Below are 24,217 nucleotides of genomic sequence, written 5' to 3' on the forward strand. Positions count from 1 at the left end.
AAGAGAATTCCACCCACACGATAATAGCCGGGGAGACAGGACTGCAAAAGAAGGAAGGGTGTATTTGTGAAGGGGACTTTGCACATATTATAAGTCATCCTCTTTCCAATCAACTGAATAAAGAAAGCCAAAGTGCTTGATTTTCCATGAGCAGAGAAATGTATTTCCTCTTCTCCTTTTTAAGAATGTTTTCATCACGCTATCATTTACATGCCATCAAATTCACCCATTTCAAGTGTGCAATTCAAATGTTTGCAGTCAACTTACCAAGCTGGGAAACTACACCAAAATCCAGTTCCGTGCTGCATTTCGGAGGTGGAAACACACACACACACACACAAATTTAGTGGCCATGCACGTGTCAGCTACAGCTCAGTGACAACTTATTGTAACTTTTCTAATCTAGAAATGATGTGATTCCCTCTGGCCATTTTCCATCAAGACTTTTGCCGTCTCAGCTTCATTTTTACCCTAGCCTTGAGATTCCCAAAAGGCTGCCATCATACAGTGTGTGCGCTCAAGCCCACATCGAGGCCATGGCACCAGTTTTACTGAGTCGACATTCCAGGTGGCTTTCAGTGGGCTAACCCAGAGCGTATTCAAGGACACTGATTCCCTTCGGGGAGGGTCAGAGGAGCCACCCCCACACAGCAGTCCATCCAACCTCCTGTATCTCTGCTCTACAGATATAAAATGTGAGACACAGACAGATACAAAGTGGTAGTGTGTCGGGGAACAGTTCAAAGTCAGGCACTCATTCCTCTAAGACCACATCCACAGCCAGCTGCCCAGGGATCTAGGAGACAAAATTCTCTAAAGGGCAGACTTTGGAATGATTAATTTGAAGTCAGCATCCCCCTTCCATGGGGTCTGGGAAGAGGGGCTGAGATTTGCTCGATTATTTTAAATACTTTTTAAAAATGTTTTTATTGGTGCGTTGTAATCGTACATCTTAATAGAGTACCAGATGGTGGAGGCACACATGCACACATCACTCAATTAGTCCTTCCTTGATTCCCACCCCATTCCCTCGCCCTCCCTCCTTCTCATGTTTGGCTCAGTGATTGACTTTGACATGTTTGTTAATGTACATCACGTACATTAGAGGATTTCTCTCTTCCCCTCTCCCATCCCCTCAGTTAGGTTGCCTTATTTGCCCAACAATAGTTTCTCCTTCTTTTTCTAGAGTTCCTCCTCTGACCCATTTTCTCTGTAGCCTCAGCACATTAGGGAGAGCATCCAATGTCTTAGGAAAATGTATCAAGTACTGTGTGCATGTATGCCTGTACCAGTTTAAGTCTCACTATGACATGTAGTTACATTGCAACAATAAAAGAATATAAAAAATAATGATCACAAAAAAATAATCCTTAAGCAATATGGTAATGATATGTAAATACTCGCACGCAGACACTGTGAAAGTCCCCTAAACACCTCCGCCAAGTGTGCACCTTTTGGGAGCAGGACTCTGCAAGTGAGCGCTGAGTGTGTGTCAGCCCAGAGGGAGAGAATTTCACCCCTGCCTGACTCCTTAAGTAAGCTTCTGAGCATTAAAGGCTGAGTTCTGCTTAATAAAAACACTTGCAAATGTATATAGTCAGCCCTCTAGATCCTCTATACCCTCATCTATGGGTTCAAGGAGCCATGGAACGAATATAATATACACCTGTGCTGGACAGGGGCTGGCATTTTCCTTATCATTAGGCCCTACACAATGTTGCATAACCACTACTTGCATAGCACTTACGCTGTATTAGATATAATAAGTTATCTAGAAGTAATAATATAAAGTATACCAGAGATGTGCACAGGTTACATGCAAATAACACTACACCTTTTTTTTTTCTTATGGTGCTATGAATTGAACTCAGGGGTGTTCTACCTCTGAGCTACACAACCAACCACATTTTATTTTTTATTTTGAAGCAGAACCCACTGAGTTGCTGAAGGCCTTGAGAAGTTGCTGAGGCTTGACCTCAAATCTGTGATCCTCCTGCCTCAGCCTCCCAAGTACCGGAGTTACAGGTGTGCACTACTGAACTTTGCAAAATGTTTTCTTTTTTTTGGAGTATTCTCAACACATAGTTGGTTCAATCTAAAAATGCCCAACCTGTACTTTATGTGCGAGGAGAGCTCACTTAAATCCAACAGCCAGAGGTCACAGAAGGTTCCAAAATGAGTCTGGCTTGGTTAAAGCTATCCTGGTCTTGTGCAGGCGATTGTAAATGTTCAAATGATCAAGTTCCATCCTCTTTAGGAATTCATAATCTGCCATGCGTATTTTAAGTTGGCTGTTGACTGAGGTCAAAGAGCTGCATGAAGTCAGGTATTTCCAGGTGTCCCAGAGCCCACCCTGGCAGACGAATCCATTTCTTTAAACAATGTGACTTCTAGTATTCCAATAATCCAATAAACGCTGAACCCAACATTAGGTTTCTAATGGTCAAATTTAGCCGTGCATCCTTACAACCACTCCCGCGCACCCTCTTGCCCAGGGAAGAACAGAAGGTAGAGGCAGCAGAGACAGAGCGGTACCTCGCAGGATAAGCCGGTGTAGCCTGGTAGGCATTCACAGCGCTCCACATCGGTGGCCACGGCCAGGTCGACAGCACCGGGGCTCGCTACATCCAGAGAGACAGAATGCAACCTACGAGTAGACAGGGCCTTTATGAAGTACCTGCTTGCAGAGGGCAACGCACAGCCCAGTGATGTCTCACAGCTCAAGGAAAACGGTCCTGTGGTTTTTGTAAGTAGCTGAAGATTTCCCCAATACACTCACGGGAGCCATCACTGAGCCCTGGAATCTCCTCCAGCATTTGCTGCAAAGACGCGCCATTGCCCACGGACTGCCGTGGGAAAGGTCTGGTGCTGCCTGTTAGGCGATAAAGCACTTCAAGAGGTCCCCCATTCGGTGATCTCAGGGATACAGAGATTATCCTTGATGGAGCTACAGCGTCTCTGCCTTAGCAGCAATCGACTTTTATGCTGGCCAGGCACTGCCAGTAATTGAGTTTCTGGAGCTAATGACCAGGGATGGACACATTAGCTAAACACTGCAACCCATGGCCATTAACGCCAAGAGGGAGAACGTGATGTGACGGTCCAGGCAACTGTTCATTCATCAGGCGTTTCTTGCAAATACCCCTGTGAGTTTCTGAGCTCAAAGCCAGGTCTGTCTCCTACTGGATACATTTGCCACCAATAACTAGCTTCACATCTTCAATGAAATTACATTATTTTTGGGTGTGGTGCTGGGGATTGAACCCAGGAACATTCTACCTCTGAGCTACATCCCCATCCCTAGTTTTTATTCTTTATTTTGAAACAGGGTCTCACCAGGTTGAGGAGGACCTCGCTAAATAGCTGAGGCTGGCCGCCAACCTGGATCCTCCTCTCTCAGCCTCCCAAATGCTGCGATTATAAGCATGCACCATCACACCCGGCTTAAAATTACATTTTAAAAATGAATTTAGCCCCAAATGATGGCACATGTCTGTAATCCCAGTACTTGGGGGGCTGGTAGGAGGATGACAGGTTCCAGGCCAGCCACGGCATCTTAACAATACCATGTTGCCAAATAAAAAATAAAATAGGGCTGGCGGTATATACACTTGTAGAACATCCTTGGGTTCAATCTCTAGTAACACACACACACACACACACACACACACACACACACACTAATACAACTAGTTGTTTTACTGGGTCCTTATTATACAAAATATAAAATGAATTAAGCTTATAATATATAATAATAAAGACAAGACTAAGTTATTTTCACTGTCTACTTTCCTCCCACTTCAATACATACCTGAAAAGAGCCATCTTTGCAGAATTGTAGCTGGCTCTGATCAAGAGGTGCGTCACGTTGGCGAGGACTGTCATCAGCTGGTCGCGGTCGATCTCTCTCTTGTTATTGACGTCTCGGAAGTTCTCGGGCACAAGTCTGACCATGTTGAAGTGCTCCTCATAGGGCTGCAAGGACAGGCCCTCCGCCTGGGTGCTGATGGTCAGTCCATTTCCCTAGCGGTAACAAAGAGAGGACAGACAATTGTAACTGAGTTTAATGACCACAAAATAAAATCAAAGTCTGCACCCAACGACATGGCTTCTTATTAGTGACTAGGTTTTGGCAGCCAACGTGACATGGTATGCATAATTCTTAATCCAGAATTACCAGAGGAAAGGTGTTGAGTTGGGCTCCTTTCAGGGGGATTTCAACCACACAAAAAAAATGCGCTTTTCTGGGGGCTTGGGAGAGGAGCAAAGCCACACCCTGGCTCAGGGTCTCATCAAAGCAGCACATCCGTGTGCCTAACCTTCAACTAAACAATAAAAGTCCTTGGTGACTCATGTCAGTAATCCCAGAATTTGGGAGGATGAGACAGGAAGATTGTGGTTCGCAGCCAGCCTTAGCTACTTAGTGAGGCCCTGTTTCAAAAATAAAGAATTAAAAATAGGGCTGGAGTGTGGCTCAGAGGTAGAGTGCCCCTGGGCTCCATCCCCAGTTATGCAACAACAACAACAACAACAACAACAACAACAGCAACAACAATGGAACAGAAGTAGAAACTGTATGAGCCCAAAGCAGGGCGCTATGGCACACGCCCGCAATTCCAGTAGTAGGGAGGCTGCAACAAGAGAATTGTGGGTTCAAGGCCAGCCTCCTCCACTGAGCAAGCCTGTTTCAAAAAAAGATCTGGGGTTGTAGCTTGGAGGTAGAAAGCCCTAGGTTCAATCCCTAGCAACTCACACACACACACACATACACACACACACACACACACACACACATACACACACACGGAGTAAATAAACCTCCGACTTTTTATAAAACTGCCATTAACAAAAGTGATTTACCTCTAGTTTCTGACTGCTCAGAGTGGACGTGGAGGTGCGTGTCACCCGAGGGGAAATAGTGATGGAGACGAAAACCCGAGTGTGCCGCCGGTGCCAGAGCAAGGATGAAGGCGGGAGAGTGTGTGTGTGTGTGTGTGTGTGTGAGTGTGTACGTATGAGTGTGTGTGTGAGTGTGCATGTGCGTGTGAGTGTGTGAGTGTGTGTGTGAGTGTGAGTGTGTGTGTGTGTGTGTGTGTGTGTGTGAGTGTGTGGTGCTGGGATGGAACACAGGGCCAAGCTGGGGAGTCCTCTACCACTGGGCCACATCCCAATCCTATCTCCCTTTTTTATCTTTTTCTTTTTATTTGGTGGTACTGGGGATTGAACCCAAGGGCATCGTACCTCTGAGCTACATCCCCATCCCTACATTCTTTTGAAACAGGGTCTCAATAAGTTGCAGAAGTCCTCACTAACATTCTGAGGCTGGCCTCGAACCTGCAATCTTCCTATCTTAGCCTCCTGAGTGCTTGGATTACAGGGGTACAACACCATCCCGGATTTCCTTATCTCCCTTTTACTTTTTATTATTTATTTATTTATATTTTTGGTGCCAAGTATAGAAGCCAGGGGCATTCTACCTCTGAGCTATACCCCAGCCCTATTTTGTATTCTTTATTTTGAAACAGGGTTCCAGTGGGTTGCAAAGGGCTCACTAAGTAGCTGAGGCTGTCTGCAAACCTGGATCCTCCTGTCTCAGCCTCCCGAATGCTGGGATTACAATTGTGCGCCACCATTCCCAGCTTTTTATCTCCCTTTTAAAAGTGAAGGGTCAGGTACAGCTGTCTTGAGCCGACTCCAGAGAGGGCTCTCAGACAGGGTCCCGGGTGCACACAAAGCCATGGATGACAACCCGGCCACACACACACCTCACCACTTTCAAACTGTTACCACGCCAAGCACGAAGCGCCCCAGAAAAAGCAGCCCCAGCTCAGTCACCTTGATGACGACATCAGCATGAGCCATGAGGTCACTGTCCGCTGCCTCCACCGGGACACTGTAGGACACCGTGTATTTCAGGAAGCCGCCGAATGCAGTCAGCTGCAATGGTCCAGAGAGAGTGAGCACTGGGGTAAACAGCCGCAGCCCCGAGGAAGACAGCACGAGGCTAAGATCCTCTGGAACAGCCAGACAGCAGGCCCCCCAGGCCCATGTGGAAAGAAACCGACATCAAGAACAGGGAAAACAGAGCATAGGAATTCTTTTTAATCCGCATCGCTCAAACTGGAGCCTAAGCATGAAATGCCCAGAGGAAAAATTCACTCCTTCCAGACCCCGAGGCAACTGGCTGCCCACTGCTGTTAGTCATGCAACAGACAAGGATGTTACTGAGATAATTTGGGGGTGGCGAGTCGGACCCATGACTGCAATTTCAACATTTTGGCTTGGTTGTGCTGCCTGTAACAACATGTTACAATAAAAAAAAAACTAGAAAGATTTCTTCCTAATCAATTGTTTTCTAATGCAAACTCGAGTCTCTTCCTTACGGGGGCTTCAGGACAATACAAGATTCAGAATACAATTTTGCAATCATAACACTGGACATGTGGTTTCAAGAGAAAAATGCATTAATCTCTGGTGATAAGATCTATTCTGAATGAAGTACATGTTCTGTAGTTATAATTTGCTAAGGAAACACTCATTAAAAAAAAAAAAAACGAGCGCTTCTTGTAAATATACACAAGTTAGAAAATCCAATCATGAAACTAACTAGAAGCTTGCCAAGCTGCAAGACCACTAAGAAAGTGTACCGTTATCCTAAAACAAACTCCCAAGGAGCAGGGAACTACACCCACTGGGCTACAGTGTTATTGGCAAATGTGTTTGCTGATAGCATCAGGGTCCGGAGGGGGACACGCACGATGACTTAGTGAGAGAGACCAGGAACATGTCATTGCAGGGAAGGTCCGGTCCTAGGCACCAACCTTCCACAATGTAAATCATTTTGCCCTTAAACTTACAACAGAAAGTCTCTGTCAGTTCTGTCTGTGAGCCTTCTATGAGCAGCAGCCCATCCTGATATTTAAATGGAGGGAAAAGATAGTACCCCTTTGAGGGGGCTTCCCTGAGTGTTCGCTACGGGCCAGGCACCTGCCGCAGCATAGGATGCTGGTCTGCGTTTACAGCTGGCTGGACAAAGTAGACCCGAGCTCAACACAGCATAAAGGTCCAACTGACCCCAGGACCGGTGGAGAGAAGAGAGGCCAGGACAGGAAGAGGACAAGAGTTCACATCATGCACTGCACAGGAACGGGGCCAAGAAGAACAGGGGCTCATACTGGAATATGGTCAACATTCAAAGAAGGGTCAGAAAGACCCAAAGTGTCAGACACAAGGTAAAGGTTGTGAAACGCTCTTTCCAAACTCGGCTGAACAATGAGATTGCTTAAAACACCAACAACAGCGAGTTTCCCCTCACTGCTCTCTGAGACCCGCACCTGAGACATCATTACTTCCAGACACACGAACCTTGTTTCCGAGGTAGGCCTCGGGGGCGGACCAGTAGTACTTGGGATCCAGTCTCTGCAGGACAGCCGTGTTGTTGACGTGGAGCTGAAGACGGCCTTCCAGCACCTCCTGCTGTGGCCAGATATTAATGGGACTGACCAAGTCGGTGACCATCCACCCAGACATATTCTTCACCTTAAAAAAATGAAGCCAAGAATTGTAGAATAGGAAACAAAAGTTACCTTAGATGTCATGAACCCCAATGCAAATATTTTCCCAATGAAGAGACAGACCAGAAAACTTAGCTAGGGTCAAAGTCAACAGAGTTATCACACGTGTCAAAGGGCTAGGAGACCCTGAGAGCGAGTCATATCTATCTCCAATCATATTGATAGTTAGGAAATACAGGAGGAAAGCCATGAAGACCAGGAAGATTTTAGATTTTTCGGGGGAGGGGGTATTGGGGATTAAACTCAGGGACATTCTAACTCCAAGCTACTCCCTAGACTTTTCTTTCCTTCTTTCTTTCTTTCTTTCTTTCTTTCTTTCTTTCTTTCTTTCTTTCTTTCTTTCTTTGTACTGGGGAAAGCTACTCCCTAGACCTTTCTTTCTTTCTTTCTTTCTTTCTTTCTTTCTTTCTTTCTTTCTTTCTTTCTTTCTACTGGGGAAAGCTACTCCCTAGACCTTTCTTTCTCTCTCTCTTTCTTTCTCTCTTTCTTTCTTTCTTTCTTTCTTTCTTTCTTTCTTTCTTCCTTTCTTTCTTTCTTTCTTTCTTGGTACTGGGGAAAGCTACTCCCTAGACCCTTCCTTCCTTCCTTCCTTCCTTCCTTCCTTCCTTTCTTTCTTTCTTTCTTTCTTTCTTTCTTTCTTTCTTTCTTTCTTTCTTTCTTTCTTTCTTTGTACTGGGGATAGAACCGAAGGGCATTCTACCTCCAAATTATACCCCCATCCTTATTTTGTATTCTTTATTTTGAAACAGGGTCTAAGTTGCAGAGGGCCTCACTAAGCAGCTGAGGCTGGCCACGAACATGAGATCTGCCTGCCTCAACCTCCCAAGTACTGGGATTACAGGTGTGCACCACCGTGCTCCCCCTTTTATATTTTATTTTGAAACAAGGCCTCACTAAGGTGCTGAGATTCTAAGTTGGCGAGGCTGGGTTTGAACCTGAGATCCTCCTATTTTAGCTCCCCATATGCTAAGATTACAGGTATGTAGCGCTATACTTGGCTTTTGATTTTTTTTAATGGCAAAAAATTTGATACCCTTAATCCCAAATCTGGAATTCTTCTCCCAAAACCAAACTTCTTGAGCACCAACATGAAGTTACTAGGGGAGAGTTCCACCCTGGCCTCATGTGACAGGTCAGAATTAAACTGCAGGTTCCCTAGCGGGCACGGTGCCCTACACCTTTAACCCAGTTCCCAGGAGACTGACACTGGAGGATTGCAGGTTCGAGACCAGTCTCAGCAACTTGGCGAGAAAGACCATGTTTCAAAAGTAAAACCTAAAACAGGGCTGGGGATCAAACTTGGAAGGAGAAGTCCTCTGGGCTCAATCCCCAGTACCAATTAATATATAAATCAAAAAACAAAATATAGGCACACTAAAAATATTGAATAAAATGACCTGCAGGCTAAATGTATGAAATATATCTAAAAACATAAAATAAAATCTGGGCTTAGGCTTGGGTCCTAACATAGTATATCTCATGTATAACCATTTGCAGGAATATAAAATAAATATTCCATCTGAAAACGCCTAACGTCCAAACAGTTCTGGGACCCAGCATCTGATGTAAGGGATATTCAGTCCGAGCATGTGTTAATTAAATGTCTTTTGCTAACTCTGACGCCCCCCCTAACTTTGTTGCCTCTGCTTTTTACCCAAATGATAAAAACATATAACAGCATCCTCTCCGCCCTAGACGACCAATTCATTACCTACACAGGGACAGCAAGCTTTCCACCAGCCTGGTAGCCACAGCAGTCCCCAGGTCAGCCGGAGCCTGGCGCTCCTCCCCCTCCAGCATCACAGGGTGCCTCACCATCGGATCCAGTTCACTCCTGTCCCCAGAACTCCCTGTTCCCATAACAACGGCGGCCCCAACCCCATGCACCGCCTGCTACTGTTTCCGCCCTTGCCAGTGGACTGCACCCCACGCTCTGGCTTCCTCGATGGGAAGTTTTGTCGAGCCAGGTCATGGTTGCCAATGGGGACCGAGGGGTGAGATCTCCCCTCCCCACCCCATCTCTTTCCCCTCAGAAGAAGTGAAACTAGGGCATATTCTGCGGCACCCCATCATCTTATTTCAACGGGAATGTGTACATGGGACCGAACACCTCACTTAGGAGGGTCGGAGATACTCTGAGGGTTCAGGTGCCTTGGACCCGGGCTGCTGTCATGCCAAGGGGACAGGAGTGGTCGGCTGTCTCTTCTCCTGGTCGCAGGGGTGGAGCTCACTGAGGCAAGTTGCTGAGGGCCCGGCCACACCCGCTGCCTCTCACCTGAGCGAGGGGCCAGGAGAGGCTGTCGCAGACCACGGAGACACCGAAGCAGAAGCACTCCGAGCAGCCCTGGGGGTTTGCTTCCTTCAGGTTGTAGAATCCTGCCTTGCAGCGGTCACAGTACTGCCCTTCAACATTTTTCTACAAGTTATAAGAAAACATTATTTAGTAAGACTGAGGTGTCCAGACAGAGCGAAGGAAATGACATACACGTGATAGCAACAAGAAGAGAAGTTGGCAGCCAGGCGTGGTGGCACATGCGTGTGATCCCAGCACTCGGGAGGCTGAGACGGGAGGATCGCGGTTCACAGACAGCCTCAGCTACTTAGTGAGACCCTCTGCAACTCAGTGAGACCCTGTTTCAAAATAAAGAATAAAAAATAGGGCTGGGGATGTAGCTTGGGGGTAAAATGACCCTGGGTTCTATTCCCAGTATAAAGAAGGAGAAGGAGAAGGAGGAGGAGGAGAAGGAGAAAGGGGAAGGGGAAGGGAAAGGAGAAGGGGAAGGGGAAGAGGAAGGGGAGGAGGAGGAGGAAGAGGAGGAGGAGGAGAGGAAGGGAAGGGGAAGAAGAAGGAGGAGGAAGAGGAGGAGGAGGAAGAATGAGGAGGAAGAGGAAGAGGAGAGAAGGAAGGGGAAGGGGAAGGGTAGGAAGAGGAAGAGGAGGAGGAAAGGAAGGGAAGGGGAAGAAGAAGGAGGAAGAGGAGGAGGAGGAGGAGAAAAAGAAGGAGAAGGAGAAGGAGAAGGAGGAGGAAGAAAAATGAGGAGGAAGAGGAAGAGGAGAGAAGGAAGGGGAAGGGGAAGGAGAAGGAGGAGGAGGAGGAGGAGAAGTAGTAGTAGTAGTAGTAGTAGTAGTAGTAGTAGTAGTTGTTGTTGTTGTTGAATTTGGCAATCCCCAAAGACAGTTAAATAGTAAATGTTCAATGTACATGTGAAACCTCATGAAACCTTTATTTCCAGAACAGATTATTTAAGATAATGACTACTAGATTTTGTAGCAAAGCACAAGGCCGGGGATCGTAGAGCACGGCCCTCTTTGTGTGTGGTAGTGGGCACTGAATCCAGAGGCATTCTATTCAAAGCTATCCCCAACCTTCTTGCTGAATGCTGAGGCTGGCCTGGAACCTGCAGTGATCCTCCCAGGTCAGCGCCCCTAGTACTAAGATTGCAGGCTTCCTTGAGTCATAATGTGCGTGTGTTTGTTTTGTTTGTTTGTTTGTTTTGAAGTCCTGGGGACTGAACACAGGGGTGTTCTACCTTGGGGCTATACTCCCAGACCTATTTATTTTTTATTTTGAAGCAGGGTCTTGCTAAGTTGCTGAGGGTCTCACTAAGCCACTGAGGCCGGCCTGGAAGGATCTTCCTGTCTCATCCTCCCAAGTACTGGGGTTACAAGCTTGCACCAGCACGCCCGTCCTGGTCGTTATGTTAAAATGGACTGTTTTGTCTGCCTTCTTCCCTCCTCCAGGGATGCTGATTATATCAGCATCTTGAATCTGAGGGCGCCACGTCACTGTCCTCTTCATAAATACTCAGGACTGTTTTCAGTCACATACAACATTTCCGTAAGACTCAGCTTTCATGGGAATAAGCACACATGAAATCCTAGAAATACCAGGGAAATTGTTATTAATGGCTGAATAAATTGTTATTAGTGGCCAAATAAAACCCATCACTGGTACCATGTGATGCATGTCTTTGATTATACAATTCCCTTTTAGAAAAGCCCAAGATAACTAACATGGCGGTGCCCACCTATAATCCCAGTTCTTGGGAGGCGGACACGAGAGGATCCAGGTTAAAGGACAGCCTCAGCAACTTAGCAGACTCTCGGCAACCTAGTGAGACCTTGTTTCAAACCAAGTTTATTTTTAAAGGGCTGAGGTAGCTCAGAAGTAGAGCACTCCTTGATTCAATCTTTAGTATTAAAAACAAAAAAAAAACAAAAGAGATCCAAATTAATGGAAATCTCTTTTATTGGTGTTTTTGAAAATTTAGTATTTATGTGGTTTGCCCCAAATACAGAACTGGAAAAGAATGTCAAAGAAGAATGAAACCAAGGCCCAAGATAATGGTTAGGTTTTATGGAGGAAGTCACAGAAATGCCTCTAAAATATAGATGATCATGGCTCAAGAAAACCAAAACAGAAAACCAGGCCCCAGCTAAGCCCAGGGTCAGAGGGCAGCCAACTGACCGTGGCCTGCCGGGCTCTGGGCGCGGAGAAGGAACCGGCTGGACACAACTGCTCTGTGCAGGAGCTGATCCTTGAGCCGGCAGCACCCAGGAGTCACTCCAGAGGCAGCTCGGGCTGTCTGACCGCCATGCTCACCTTGCACACGCACGGCTCCGCACACGGGTCATCGTTGACACTACCAGCCACACTGCAGTTACAGGGAACACAGTTTGGGAAACCCCGGTAGCCAAACTGGCAGCGATTGCATTTATCTCCTGCGTAACCTTCCTTACACGCACACTGGCCGGGCCACTTCCCTGGGGAGAAGACGAGAGCATTTACCAGGCAGGGAAGGAGAGGTTTCAAACACAGTCAGCAAACATTTTCTGCGAAGGGCCACAGAGCAAGCGTTTAAGGCTTTGGGGCTACAGAGTCCGTGGCAAGTCTTCAGTACAGCCACTGCTATTCAGACTGGCCACAGATGTGACACCAGGGACGTCCAAGCTCTGGTCTAATAAAGCTTTATTCATCAAAGCCTGCAGGCTGGGGACTTGGCCCAGGGGCCAGAGTTTGCCAGTTTCTGGTTTAAAGAAAGAAAGCAGAGTATGGAGGCCAAAAAAAAAAAAAAAAAAAAAAGTGCAGTCACCTTGGGAAACAGTGGTGGCGCATGGCTGTAATTCTAGGATTTGGGAGGCTGAGACAGAAGGATTATGGGTTCACAGCCAGCCTCAGCTACTTAGTGAGGCCCTCTGAAACCTAGTGAGACCCTGTTTCAAAATAAAGAATAAAAAACAGGGTATAGCTTAGAGGTTGAATGCCCCTGGGTTCTATACTCGGTGTCGCAAAGAAAAAATAAAAGTTACTCAGATACAGGAGTGGTGGTGCGTGCCTATAATCTCAGTACGTGGGAGACTAAAACAGGATGATTGTAGGTCTGAGACCAGCCTCAGCAACTTAGCAAGATCCTGTTTCAAAATGAAAAAGAAAAAAGGGGGTGGGGGCTGGCAGTATAGCTTGGAGGGAGAATGCCCCTGGGTTCAATTTCCAGTACCAAAAATACATACATACATACATACATACATACATACATACATACATACATACATAATAAATAAGTAGTTGTACATAAAGTTACCATAGAAAATAGTCATTTCACTCCTAAGTAAATACCTGAGAAAAATAAGAGATGGTCCACAGAAATGAACATAAGCGTACAGAATGGGTTTAATGTTTTCTTTTCTGCTATGTTGGACAGCTCAGATGATATATATATATATATATATATATATATATATATATATATATAAAATCATTGGTATATATATATACACACACACACATACATACACACACACACATATATACATATATATATATTTGGTACTAGGGATGGAATCCAAGGTCATTCTACCTCTGAGCTATACCTCCAGCCCTATTTTTTTTTTTTTTGGTAATTGGGATTGAACCACCCAGGGGCAATCTACCTCCGAGCTATACTCCCAGCCCTATTTTTTATTCTTTATTTTGAAACTGGGTCTCACTGAGTGGCAAAGGGCTCACTAAGTAGCTGAGGCTGTCCGCAAACCGTGATCCTCTATCTCAGCCTCCCGAATGCTGGGGTTACAAGCGTGCCCACCACGCCCGGCTTCAGATGATGTTTTTTTTAAATGAAGCCCATCATTTATAGCTGTCACCACCACCCAGGTGGGGCTCCCCCGTCCCCCTCAGCAGACACATGTACACAGCAACTGAGAGGTGTGATCCGCCCTCTGTGCGGCACCTCCATTCCGCTGGCCAGAGCCATTTCACTGTCAAGAGGCTGAGCGTGTGATGGGGTCACACACATAGCTGAATGAACACAACCTCTTAGGGCGCTCTCTATTCACAAGTCCATTTGCCAGTTTTGAAAGAGAACTGGCACTGACATTTATAAAGTCACCCGGAGGACCGCCTGCTCCGCGAGATGATGTAGGCAGAAGGCCTCTGAGCACATCTAAGAGCAGCGCAGCAGCTGCGATGTCTGCTCCACGTGTGGCTTCCCCTGGCCTCATCTCTTCTTTCCTCAGGTGCTCAAGCATCCGCTCAGATGTCACCACCACACCCTCCCTCCCTCCAATCAGGACTCCTAAGTCGGCTGGACGCCCAAGCACTGCCTCCCCCTGGGCTTGTTGGCTCAGTGCTGCCTGTGAGCGAGGACCTGGGCCATCTTGTACAAATACATATACCTAGGCTTGAGAAAATTCCCTGATGCACCTACAAGCGGGAGCCTTATAAGTATTTGGTGAACAAAAAGAATAAAGGAAGAATTGTATTAAAATTGCTATACTATGGTAATAGTCCTTTCACCAAAAATAAGAAAATTAATTGCAAGTATGAGAATGAATCACGTGTTTACCCTTGTTTATGTCCGAATGGAGATCATCCTTAATGCACACCGGACCCAGGGACCCCGCCAGGTCACAGGCACAGGGACGGCAAGGCTGGTCGTCGTAAGGAGAAACCTGAAAAGGCAGAAGTTGCCGGATTATCCTCCCAGGAAGAGCAGCGTGGTGAGCAGTAATCCCCACAGTGATACCGATGACAAGATAAGTTTTATTCACGATGGGGCTACTGCATGTGACTTTGCTTGGCAAGGGGGTGTAGTTCTCAGAAACCAAGGTGCCCTCAAGGCAGGAAGCCCTCAACTTCTTTTGGGTGGTGACAGCTGCTGACCCCTTAGCAGAGCGCCATCCTGTCCCGTCACCGCCGCCGGCCCTCCCACCGGCTGTCTCTCGGACATGCTGCCTATAATCAGACCTCCCCAAGGACCCGAGTAGCAAAGGCGCAGCGAGCCAGCTGAGGACTGGCCGCAGACACCTGCGGCTGCATCTTCATGTTCAGTTAGCACAGACGTCACACTGCCAACAGAGTCCAGTTAAAGATCGAGGCACAAGCATCCCGCCTAGAGCAAGACAGCAGGACGGGCTCCCTCTCGTATGTGAAAGCTCGTGAGAAAATGGGAGGCAGAAGGGCTTTAGGGGCCGGCGTGGTGGTGTGCGCTTGTCATCCCCATGCTTGGGAGACGGAGACAGTAGGATCGTGCAGGTTGGAAGCCAGCCTTGCTGGCTTAAGAGACCCTATTCCAAATAAAAATATGTAAAATAGGTCTGGGAGTGTAGCCCGGAGGTAGAAGGGTTTCCAGGAGCCCCAGTACCGCAAAAAAAAAAAAAAAAAAAAAAAAAAATGAAAGAAAGAAGAAAGAAAGAAAAAAAGAAAGAGAGAAAGAAAGAAAGAAAGATAGATAGATAGATACATAGATAGATAGATAGGAAGGACTGAGGGTGCAGCTCAGAGGTAGAATGCCCCTGGGTTCCATCCCCAGTGCCACAGAATAAAACATATATAAATAAAAGGGAGTTTAGATAAATAAGGAGAAAGACAAGCAGAACACTGGGAGGAGACAGCGGGAGGGAGAGGAGGAGGGAGGAAATGGGAGCCGAGGAAGAAAACAGTTCAAATTATGCTGTGTTCAAATATCAAGGCATCACTACCAATGCCACTAACGTGTGTGTGGAAGGAGGGGGCAGCAGGCGGGGCACAGAGGGAAACTCCAGTGCGCTGTGCAAGCGTGTCTGGATTATTTTCAACCGCACTGTGGTGTATAATTGCATGCACCAATAAAAGTATTAAGAAAGACACCATTAACATAACGATCACATAAGTAAGTATTATGAAAGGAGGTGTGTCTCCAGTCCAGAAGTTGCCGAAGTGTCTTTTCTGCCTGAAAAGACAGGGAAGCCCAGCCCCAGGAGCAAATATACACTTACTTTGTGTGGTCTGTAGTATCCATCCACGCAGGTCTCACAGTTGATGCCCGTGGTGTTCTGCTGGCAGTTTATGCAGACCCCTCCTCCTCTGAACCTCCCCGCGGTGTCCAAGCTTTTGTTCTGATTGGCGATATTCTCATCGTAGTAACAGTCTTTGGCTTTATTGTGACAATTACATTCTGGGGAAAGATTTTGACATCTCAATGAACACCCCTAATATGCACCATAGAAAGTAGATATTTATTAAAAATGAATACGTCTCCATGACTACAAATGACAATTCTAGAACCAGAGCTGGGTGTGGTGGTGCACACCTGTAATCCCTGTGCATTGGAGGCTAAGACAGGAGGATCACAAGTTCAAGGCCAGCCTCAGCAACTTAGTGAGACCTTGTTTCAAAATAAAGAAATAAAGAGTTGATGTCATAGTTTGGAAACAGAATGCCCTTAGGTTCCATCTCTACTACCAAAATATAAAGAAGGAAGGAAGGAAGGAAGGAAGGGAGGAAGGAAGGAAGGAAGGGAGGAAGGGAGGGAGAAAGAGAGGAAGGAAGGGAGGAAGGGAGGGAGGAAGGAAGGAAGGGAGGAAGAGAGAGAGAAAGGAAGGAGAAAAAAGAAAGGAATATAGAAAAAAGAAGAAAGAAAGGAATGAATGAAGGAAAGAAGGAAGGAAGAAAGGAAGGAAGGGTGGGTTGGTGGTGTACCTTTGGAGGTAGAATGCCCCTAGGTTCTATCTCTAGAAACAAAAAGAAAGAAAGGAAGAAAGAAATAAAGATAGATAAAATTGGAAAGGAAGACAGGGTTGGTGGTGTAGCTTGGAGATAGAATGTTTGTAGGTTTCATCTCTAGTACCAAAAAATAGAAATAAATAAATAAATAAAGAAAGAAAGAAAGAAAGAAAGAAAGAGAGAGAGAAAGAGAGTAAGAAAAAAGTGTTGGTGGTGTAGCTTGGAGGTAGAATGCCCCTGAGATCACACACACACACACACACACACACACACACACACACACACACACACAATCCAAATTAATAATAAATGAATATACGGGAAAGGGACCTCAGATAAAATAGCAAATTCATAAAGATACATTTAGCCTGCAATAGTTTAAACTGTACTAAGGCCATCTGCAGATGAAGGCACTCTTTGAATTTATGAGAAAACAAGTTATCTGGAGAAGTCGGTCAGGCACCGTAGGCGTGAATCCTGCAGCGGGGAGAGGAGCATCCCTCCCTCGCAGGTGCCGCGCTCACCTTCACACGTGTTGCCGGAGGAGAGGGTGCCGGGCCTCCAGGGCTGCTGGTGGTACCCAGGGCAGCACCGGTCGCAGCTCTCACCACAGGTGTTATGTTCACAGCGGCACTGCCGTCTCTAAACAAAGACAACACAAAATCCAATCAGAAACCTTACCTGAGGAGTCTTTGTAATTCTATTTAAGAAAAGACCTGTCCCAGTCAAGTAGGTAGCAAAATATCAAGTTGGAGGATACATGACCACATCAGAAAACTGACTCTCACTTTTCAGTTTTGGGGATGAATAGACCTATCATCTGGTTCCAAACAGACACTAGGGGGGATAAAGCAAAATCAAAGCCTGGTTAACCAGCAAAAGTGTTTTAAAAGCATCTCATTTCCTCATTATTAATAAAATTCTGTATTTATGAATTTTTCCACATCAATAACAGAATAATTCATCCTGGGGGGTATAGGTCAGTGGTGGAGTGCTTGCTCAGTGTGCACCAGGCCCTGGCTTCAGTCTCTAGCACCAAATAGGTAACAATAGTAACATACGACTAAGCCGGGCGTGGTGACGCACGCTTGTAATCCCCGCGCTTGGGAGGCTGAGAAAGGAGGATCGCACAGGTTCGAAGCCAGCCTCAGCGACTTAGTGAGGCTCTCAGCAACTTAGTGAGACCCTGTTTCCAAATAAAATATAAAAAAGGTCTGGGAGTATAGCCCGGAGGTGGAAAGCCTCTGGGTTCCACCCCCAGTACCACCAAAAAAAAAAAAAAATAGTAATAATAATAACATACAACTACAAACATTAGAAGGAAATAAGATGTGATTTATGTATGGATTTAAAAAGAAGTGATATAGCCGGGCGTGGTGGCGCACGCTTGTCATCCCAGCATTTAGGAGGCTGAGACAGGAGGATGGAGGTTGGCAGACAGCCTCAGATACTTAGTGAGGCCCTTTGCAACTCAGTGAGACCCTGTTTCAGGTTAAAGAATAAAAAATAGGACAGGGGGTGTATCTGGAGGTCGAGTGCCTCTGGGTTCCATCCCCACATCAGCAAAAAAGAAAGGGGGGTGATGTCATTATCTAATATGCTAAAACAGAAAATCTTCGTTTTACCTTGATTTAGTTCCACATTACAAAAATGGAAAGGGAGAAAAGGCAGAGAGAGAGAAATCTTTCCTTTTTTGGGGGGGGGCGGAGCCTGGGGATAGAACCCAGGGGCATTTGACCTCCAAGCTATACCCCCTGCCGTAGTTTTTATTCTTTAATTTGAAATTTGTCTCTGAACTGCAATCCTCCAGTCTCAGCTTCCCGAATACTAGGATTATAAGCGTGTGCCACCATGTCTGGCTAGGAATCTTTCTTTTAAAAAATATAAACATGCTGGGTATGGTGGCACACACTTGTAATCCCCGGGCTTGGGAGGCGGAGACAGGAGGATCGCGCAGGTTCGAAGCCAGCCGCGCTGGCTTAAGAGACCCTGTTTCCAAATAAAAATATAAAATAGGTCTGGGAGTGTAGCCCAGAGGTAGAAGGGCTTCCAGGAACCCCAGTACCACCAAATAAATAATAATAATAATAATAATAATAATAATAATAATAATAATATAATAATATAAAATATAAACATGAACTGGGCACGGTGGCGCACACTTGTAATTCCAGCCCTTGAGAGGCTGAGACAGGAGGATTGTACATGTTGGAAGCCGGCCTCAGCTACTGAGTAAGGCTCTTGGCAACTTAGTGAGACCCTGTTTCCAAATAAGTATAAAATAGGTCTGGGAGTATAGCCTGGAGGTAGAAAAGCCCCTGGGTTCCACCCCCAGTACCACCAATAAATGAATGAATAAATGAATAAATAAATAAATAAATAAATAACTACTTTGTTTTTTACTATAGAATTATCATTTTTAAATACTTTATTGGCTCATTGTTATAAAACATTATAGTGAGGTTCAGAATGATACAAATATTTGCACACACAGTTCTTGGTGTATAAATACAGTTTATGACATGATTTATCACTGTGTATGGTTTTTGTTTGAGTCTTCAAAATTCCTAAGATTCTTGAACTGCACATGTTTTAAATGGCATGTTTTAGCGAGGCATGGTGTGCACGCTTATAATTCTAGTACTTGGGAGGCTAAGATAGAAGGATCACAGGTTCAGAGCCAGCCTCAGCAGCTTAAAGGGGCCCTATACAATTTAGTGAGACCCTATTTTAAAAAAAAAAACATAAATATAAAATAGAACTGGGTGTGTAGCTCAGAAATAGAATCCTGGTTCAATTCAACTCCAGTACCACAAAATGAACAAACAAATAAATATAAAAATGCTATATATTATGTCAGAGGTATCTTACCCCACACATACACACAATAAAAACTAAGGACTAATTGGAAATATATCCTTCAAACCAAAAAAATGAAATTGTTGAAGAAAAGAACTCTTTAAGCCATCTGAAAACTTTTAATTTTGTTCCTACATCAGTTTGTGCATTTCAACATTTTTCAATACAAAATAATAATGAAAATATTATAGCTACGAGTTCTATACCGAAGTTTCAGTAAACTGGAAGACACGGGAACTCACCTCTGTGGTCTTATCCAAAAGGCAGTTGCTAGCGTGGCCATTGCAAATACACATCCCTCCAACAGAAATGTCTTTTATTGAATAGAAGAACTAGAAGAAGAAGAAAAAAAGAATGCTACAGAGTAAAATCAAAACCCCCTGGCTCTGTGGAGCCTGGATTTTGCTAGGGGACCTAAGGACAGGATGCTGCCGGTACCTTCACCTAAGGCGGCATTTGAAACAAATGATACAGGATGCGTTTGAGAAAATAGTGATGCAGTAATGGGAGGGGGGATTCGGAAGACAAGCAAATGGAAAATAATTATTTCCCTAAAGCAAAAAAGTAAGCTTTCTCAGTGGCCCGGCCGCGCACCCACCCGTCGGGTCACGATGGGGTCGGTGTCCTTGGGCTCCTGGTGGGTCATGAGGTTCGCGTGGAGCGTCCTGATGCGCTGGAGGCGGAGGCGGATGTACCGGGCGGACGTGAACTCCAGCAGCTCGGGAGAAAGACTGTCCGCACTGGGTCTGCCGTTGATGAGCGACGTGTGAATCTGACGGCGAGCACAGAAAAATGAACACCTGTTTTAGGCGTGCAAATATATAGCCCCGGCTGTCTAACTTCAGGGCACAGTCTATGCGATGATACTATCTGAGATCAAAGCTCAACAACGAAGCTCTGGAAAAAAATCTGACACGCGACTCATAAATCCCCCTGATTCTCGTTTACATCTTTAATTTATGGCACTCATCCATTCTGGTTATCTGAGGTTTCTGGACATTTTTAACAGGACACTTCTCCCAGGAATGGTGACGATAGTTAAGCATCTTTTATTAGGCTGAGGATTCTCCGAAGCAAGTTCCAAACGCCAAGGGTCGGCTGGAATGGCACCCGTCCTCATACCAACTGTGAATCTCTGCTCGTGAAAGCGCACCGGGCTCGGTGTGGGTCTCCTGATGCAAAGACGCTTCAGAACGTCTTTTGTCGTTTTATCTCATCACACCAGGTGCCACCAAAGAACGTGCCGTTTCATTACGCTCTGACTGGGAAGAAGTGTTGGCAAACTGGGCATGCAAAGCTTTGAGCTCTGATCCTCCTTGGGTATCTCCCGGTCCTCAATAACCTCCCAGGAGAAAGAGGCGTACACAGAGGAATTTGGAAACTACATCTTTTAGATGTATTTTGGCTTGTTAAAAATCTTTTATTTACTTTTGTGTACGAGGAATTAAACCCTCTGAGCTACACACCCAGCCTCATTTTATTTTTTTATTTGGAAACGGGGTCTCTAAGTTGCTGAAGCTGGCCTCAAACCTGCGATCCTCTTATCTCAGCCTCCCAAGTACTGGGATTATAGGCATGCGCCACCATACCCGGCTTGGCTCTCTTTTTAATATTACCACAAACTCTCTTGCCCTGATGTTATGGAAACATGTCCTGAAAGAGAAACTGTTGTTAAAATCGCAGCGGACTGAAGACTGGGGTCCTCCAGGAAAGGAAGAAATCTTCAAGGTAAATGTTCGGTAGTGAAATTAGTCACAGCAGACACCACCCGGGGCAACTTTAGGCAGAGTCAAGGAGCTGTGTTAAAGACCTTGGGATGGAGAGGGATTCTGAGTGCTGAGCATGGCTGCTACGCGGGCTGCCTTGACCTTGGAGGGGGAGCCAAGGCTCCCCGACCTGCGAGGGCACGTACCTCCCCGTGCTCAAAGGGCACCAGTTTGGAGTAGTAGGAGGTGCAGATGACCTCGCTGTCGGCTCTGTAGGTGGGCGGCCCCTGCCTCGGGGTGATGTTGTAGCGCGTCAAGCACTCTGTGTCGCTCACTGCGTAGTACTGCCAGGGGCTGAAGGTCGTGCCGTTCACAGAGCGCTCCAAAATCCAGTTTCCGGGGCGCGGGGAGTTGGCAGCTTTAATAATGACGTAGGCGACTTGAAAGACCTGGAACAGACAGACGGAAATCTCAATCCCACGTCAGCACAACAGATGCGGAAAGACAGATGCCGCCGCCCGAGCCTAGTCACGTGTGGGCTCTAGCAGTAGAAATCAAGAGGAGCAACCGGCAGCAGGCGCTGGAGGAAGGAAGGGGTCAAGGATATGAAGTTTCAGCTGTGCAAGATGACTGAATTGTGACGATGACAGGTACAGCGCCGTGAGTGCAGATAACCACGCTCTACCGTGTGCTGGAGATCTGGGAGGAGGAAGGCTCCTACACGTTCTCACCGCATAAGCAAAGGTAAGTCTAGAAGAGATGGTATGTTCATTGCCTTGATATGTATGTATTATTACTGCATGGGGTTTACATACACCTAGTCCTCAAGTTGCACACACCAAATATAGAAAGTTTAAAAATTGGCTGGGCGTGGTGGCGCGCACCTGTTATCCCAGTCCTTGGGAAGCCAGTCTCGGCAACCTGGTGAGACCCTGTCTCAAAAACAAATTAAAAAAAAAATCTGAGGCCGGGCGTGGTGGCGCACGCTTGTAATCCCCGCGCTTGGGAGGCAGAGACAGGAGGATCGCGCAGGTTCGAAGCCAGCCGCGCGCGCTGGCTTAGGAGACCCTGTTTCCAAATAAAAATGTAAACATAGGTCTGGGAGTGTAGCCCGGAGGTAGAAGGGCTTCCAGGAACCCCAGTACCACCAAAAAAAAAAAAAAAGCTGGGGGTATCTCAGTAGTAGAGCACACCTGGGTTCAATCCCCAGTACCACACGCTCGCACATAATATATAAAAATGTAAAAATAGAATCAGTAACTGGCATGGTGGGGCACGCTTGGAATCCCAGCATTTGGGAGGCTGAGACAGGAGGTTCTGGGTTCATGGTCAGCCTCAGCGACTTGAGTACTTGAGTGAGGCCCTCTGCAACTTAGTGAGACACTGCTTCAAAGTAAATAATAAAAAAAATAGGGCTGGAGGTGTATCTTGGAGGTAGAATGCCCCTGGGTTCCATCCCAAGTACCGCAAAAAATTTAATAAAAAAATAAAAAAATAGAACCAGTAGCAATTGCTCAAAAACCAAAGTACACTTAGGAAAAGTGTTTTGTGATGGGCCTCAGTATCGTTCTGTGCTTTTTAGTGTAACTTCTTTTACAAATTAATCAGGAAGATGTCTAGGAGTATGACCCGATGGCACTTGTACTCATAACAATCTCACAAATGAATCTGCGTTTGTTATAAACAACGGTGTTAGCAGTAACACAGATATGTGTTCTATTGGTGTTAGCAGTAACACAGATATGTGTTCTATTGTTTCCAATGCCCTTATCCATCTGGATTCTGGCTGATACGAGTAGCATTAACACACAGGAATAGGAAGGTTAAATGTATTGCTCCATGTGATTTAGGGATATAGTGACTGAACAGCAGATAGGAAGCCAGCCCATTACATGTCTACTAAAAATGGCTAAAAACCAAAACACTGACAAAACCAAGGGCCAGTAGGATGTGGAGCGACAGGAACTCTCAGGCGTTGCTGGCAGGAATAGTACAGCCACGCTGAAGACAGTTTGGCAGTTTCTTATAAATCTAAATATATTCAAACCGGGCGTGGTGGCGCACGCTCGTAATCTCCGCGCTCGGGAGGCAGAGACAGGAGGATCGCGCAGGTTCGAAGCCAGCCGCGCGCGCTGGCTTAGGAGACCCTGTTTCCAAATAAAAATGTAAAAATAGGTCTGGGAGTGCAGCCCGGAGGCAGAAGGGCTTCCAGGAACCCCAGTACCACCAAAAAAATAAAAAACAAAATAAAATAAAAAATAAAATAAATATATTCACCATATGATCCTGTAACCAAATAAATTGCATTTACTCAAATAAATAATTTACTCCACCAAATCAGAAACTTACAAAGCATTCTCATCAATGTTTATAATAGCTTTATTCATAATTGGCAAAATTTGGAAGCAACCAAGAGGCCCTTTGACCGGGGAATGGATACAGAAAGTATGGTGTACCCAGACAATGAAACAGCATTCAGCAATAAAAATGATGTGAATTATCAACTCACAAAATGACATAGAAGAGTATTAAATGTATATTACTGAGAGAAAGAAACCAATCTGTAAAAGCTCCCTATGGTGACTTCAATTATGGAAAAGACAAAAGGTATGGCTATAATTATAAAACTGGTGTTTGCCAGGTACAGGGGGACGGAGGGGTGATGGAGAATGCAGGAGACTTTTAATTTTTTTTATTTACTTTTTTTTTTTGGTGGTACTGGGGTTCCTGGAAGCCCTTCTACCTCCGGGCTACACTCCCAGACCTATTTTTACATTTTTATTTTGGAAACAGGGTCTCCTAAACCAGCGCCCGCAGCTGGCTTCGAACCTGCGCGATCCTCCTGTCTCTGCCTCCCAAGCGCGGGGATTACAAGCGTGTGCCACCATGCCCGGCCTTGCAGGAGACTTTTAGGCAGTACAACTACTCTGTGTCACATGGTAGTGGTGAACACAAGACATTATATTTGTCCAAACCTATAAAATGCCGGGCGTGGTGGCACACACTTGTAATCCCCTCACTTGGGAGGCGGAGACAGGAGGATCACGCAGGTTTGAAGCCAGCCGCGCTGGCTTAAGAGACCCTGTTTCCAAATAAAA

At 45.9% G+C, this 24,217-nt stretch overlaps 1 protein-coding gene across 1 annotated transcript in view; it reads right to left on the reverse strand.

Annotated features, from left to right (window-relative positions):
• The window catches only part of LAMA1 (laminin subunit alpha 1), a gene marked incomplete at both ends in the record, with an annotated part of 143,528 nt that overhangs the window by 77,631 nt on the left and 41,680 nt on the right, over positions 1–24,217 (reverse strand). The window contains 13 exons of the mRNA XM_080714726.1: positions 1–41; positions 2,536–2,647; positions 3,812–4,023; positions 5,836–5,937; positions 7,366–7,539; positions 9,850–9,990; positions 12,178–12,338; positions 14,417–14,522; positions 15,828–16,006; positions 17,079–17,196; positions 19,656–19,745; positions 20,012–20,185; positions 21,326–21,568. The exon at positions 1–41 is cut by the window's left edge and continues 70 nt beyond it. Of these exons, the coding sequence (XP_080570852.1) occupies positions 1–41; positions 2,536–2,647; positions 3,812–4,023; positions 5,836–5,937; positions 7,366–7,539; positions 9,850–9,990; positions 12,178–12,338; positions 14,417–14,522; positions 15,828–16,006; positions 17,079–17,196; positions 19,656–19,745; positions 20,012–20,185; positions 21,326–21,568 (1,853 nt within the window). The remainder of the gene's footprint in view (positions 42–2,535; positions 2,648–3,811; positions 4,024–5,835; positions 5,938–7,365; positions 7,540–9,849; positions 9,991–12,177; positions 12,339–14,416; positions 14,523–15,827; positions 16,007–17,078; positions 17,197–19,655; positions 19,746–20,011; positions 20,186–21,325; positions 21,569–24,217) is intronic.

The sequence above is a fragment of the Muscardinus avellanarius genome, assembly GCF_963383645.1.
Source record: "Muscardinus avellanarius genome assembly, chromosome: 17".
Taxonomy (NCBI): domain Eukaryota; kingdom Metazoa; phylum Chordata; class Mammalia; order Rodentia; family Gliridae; genus Muscardinus; species Muscardinus avellanarius.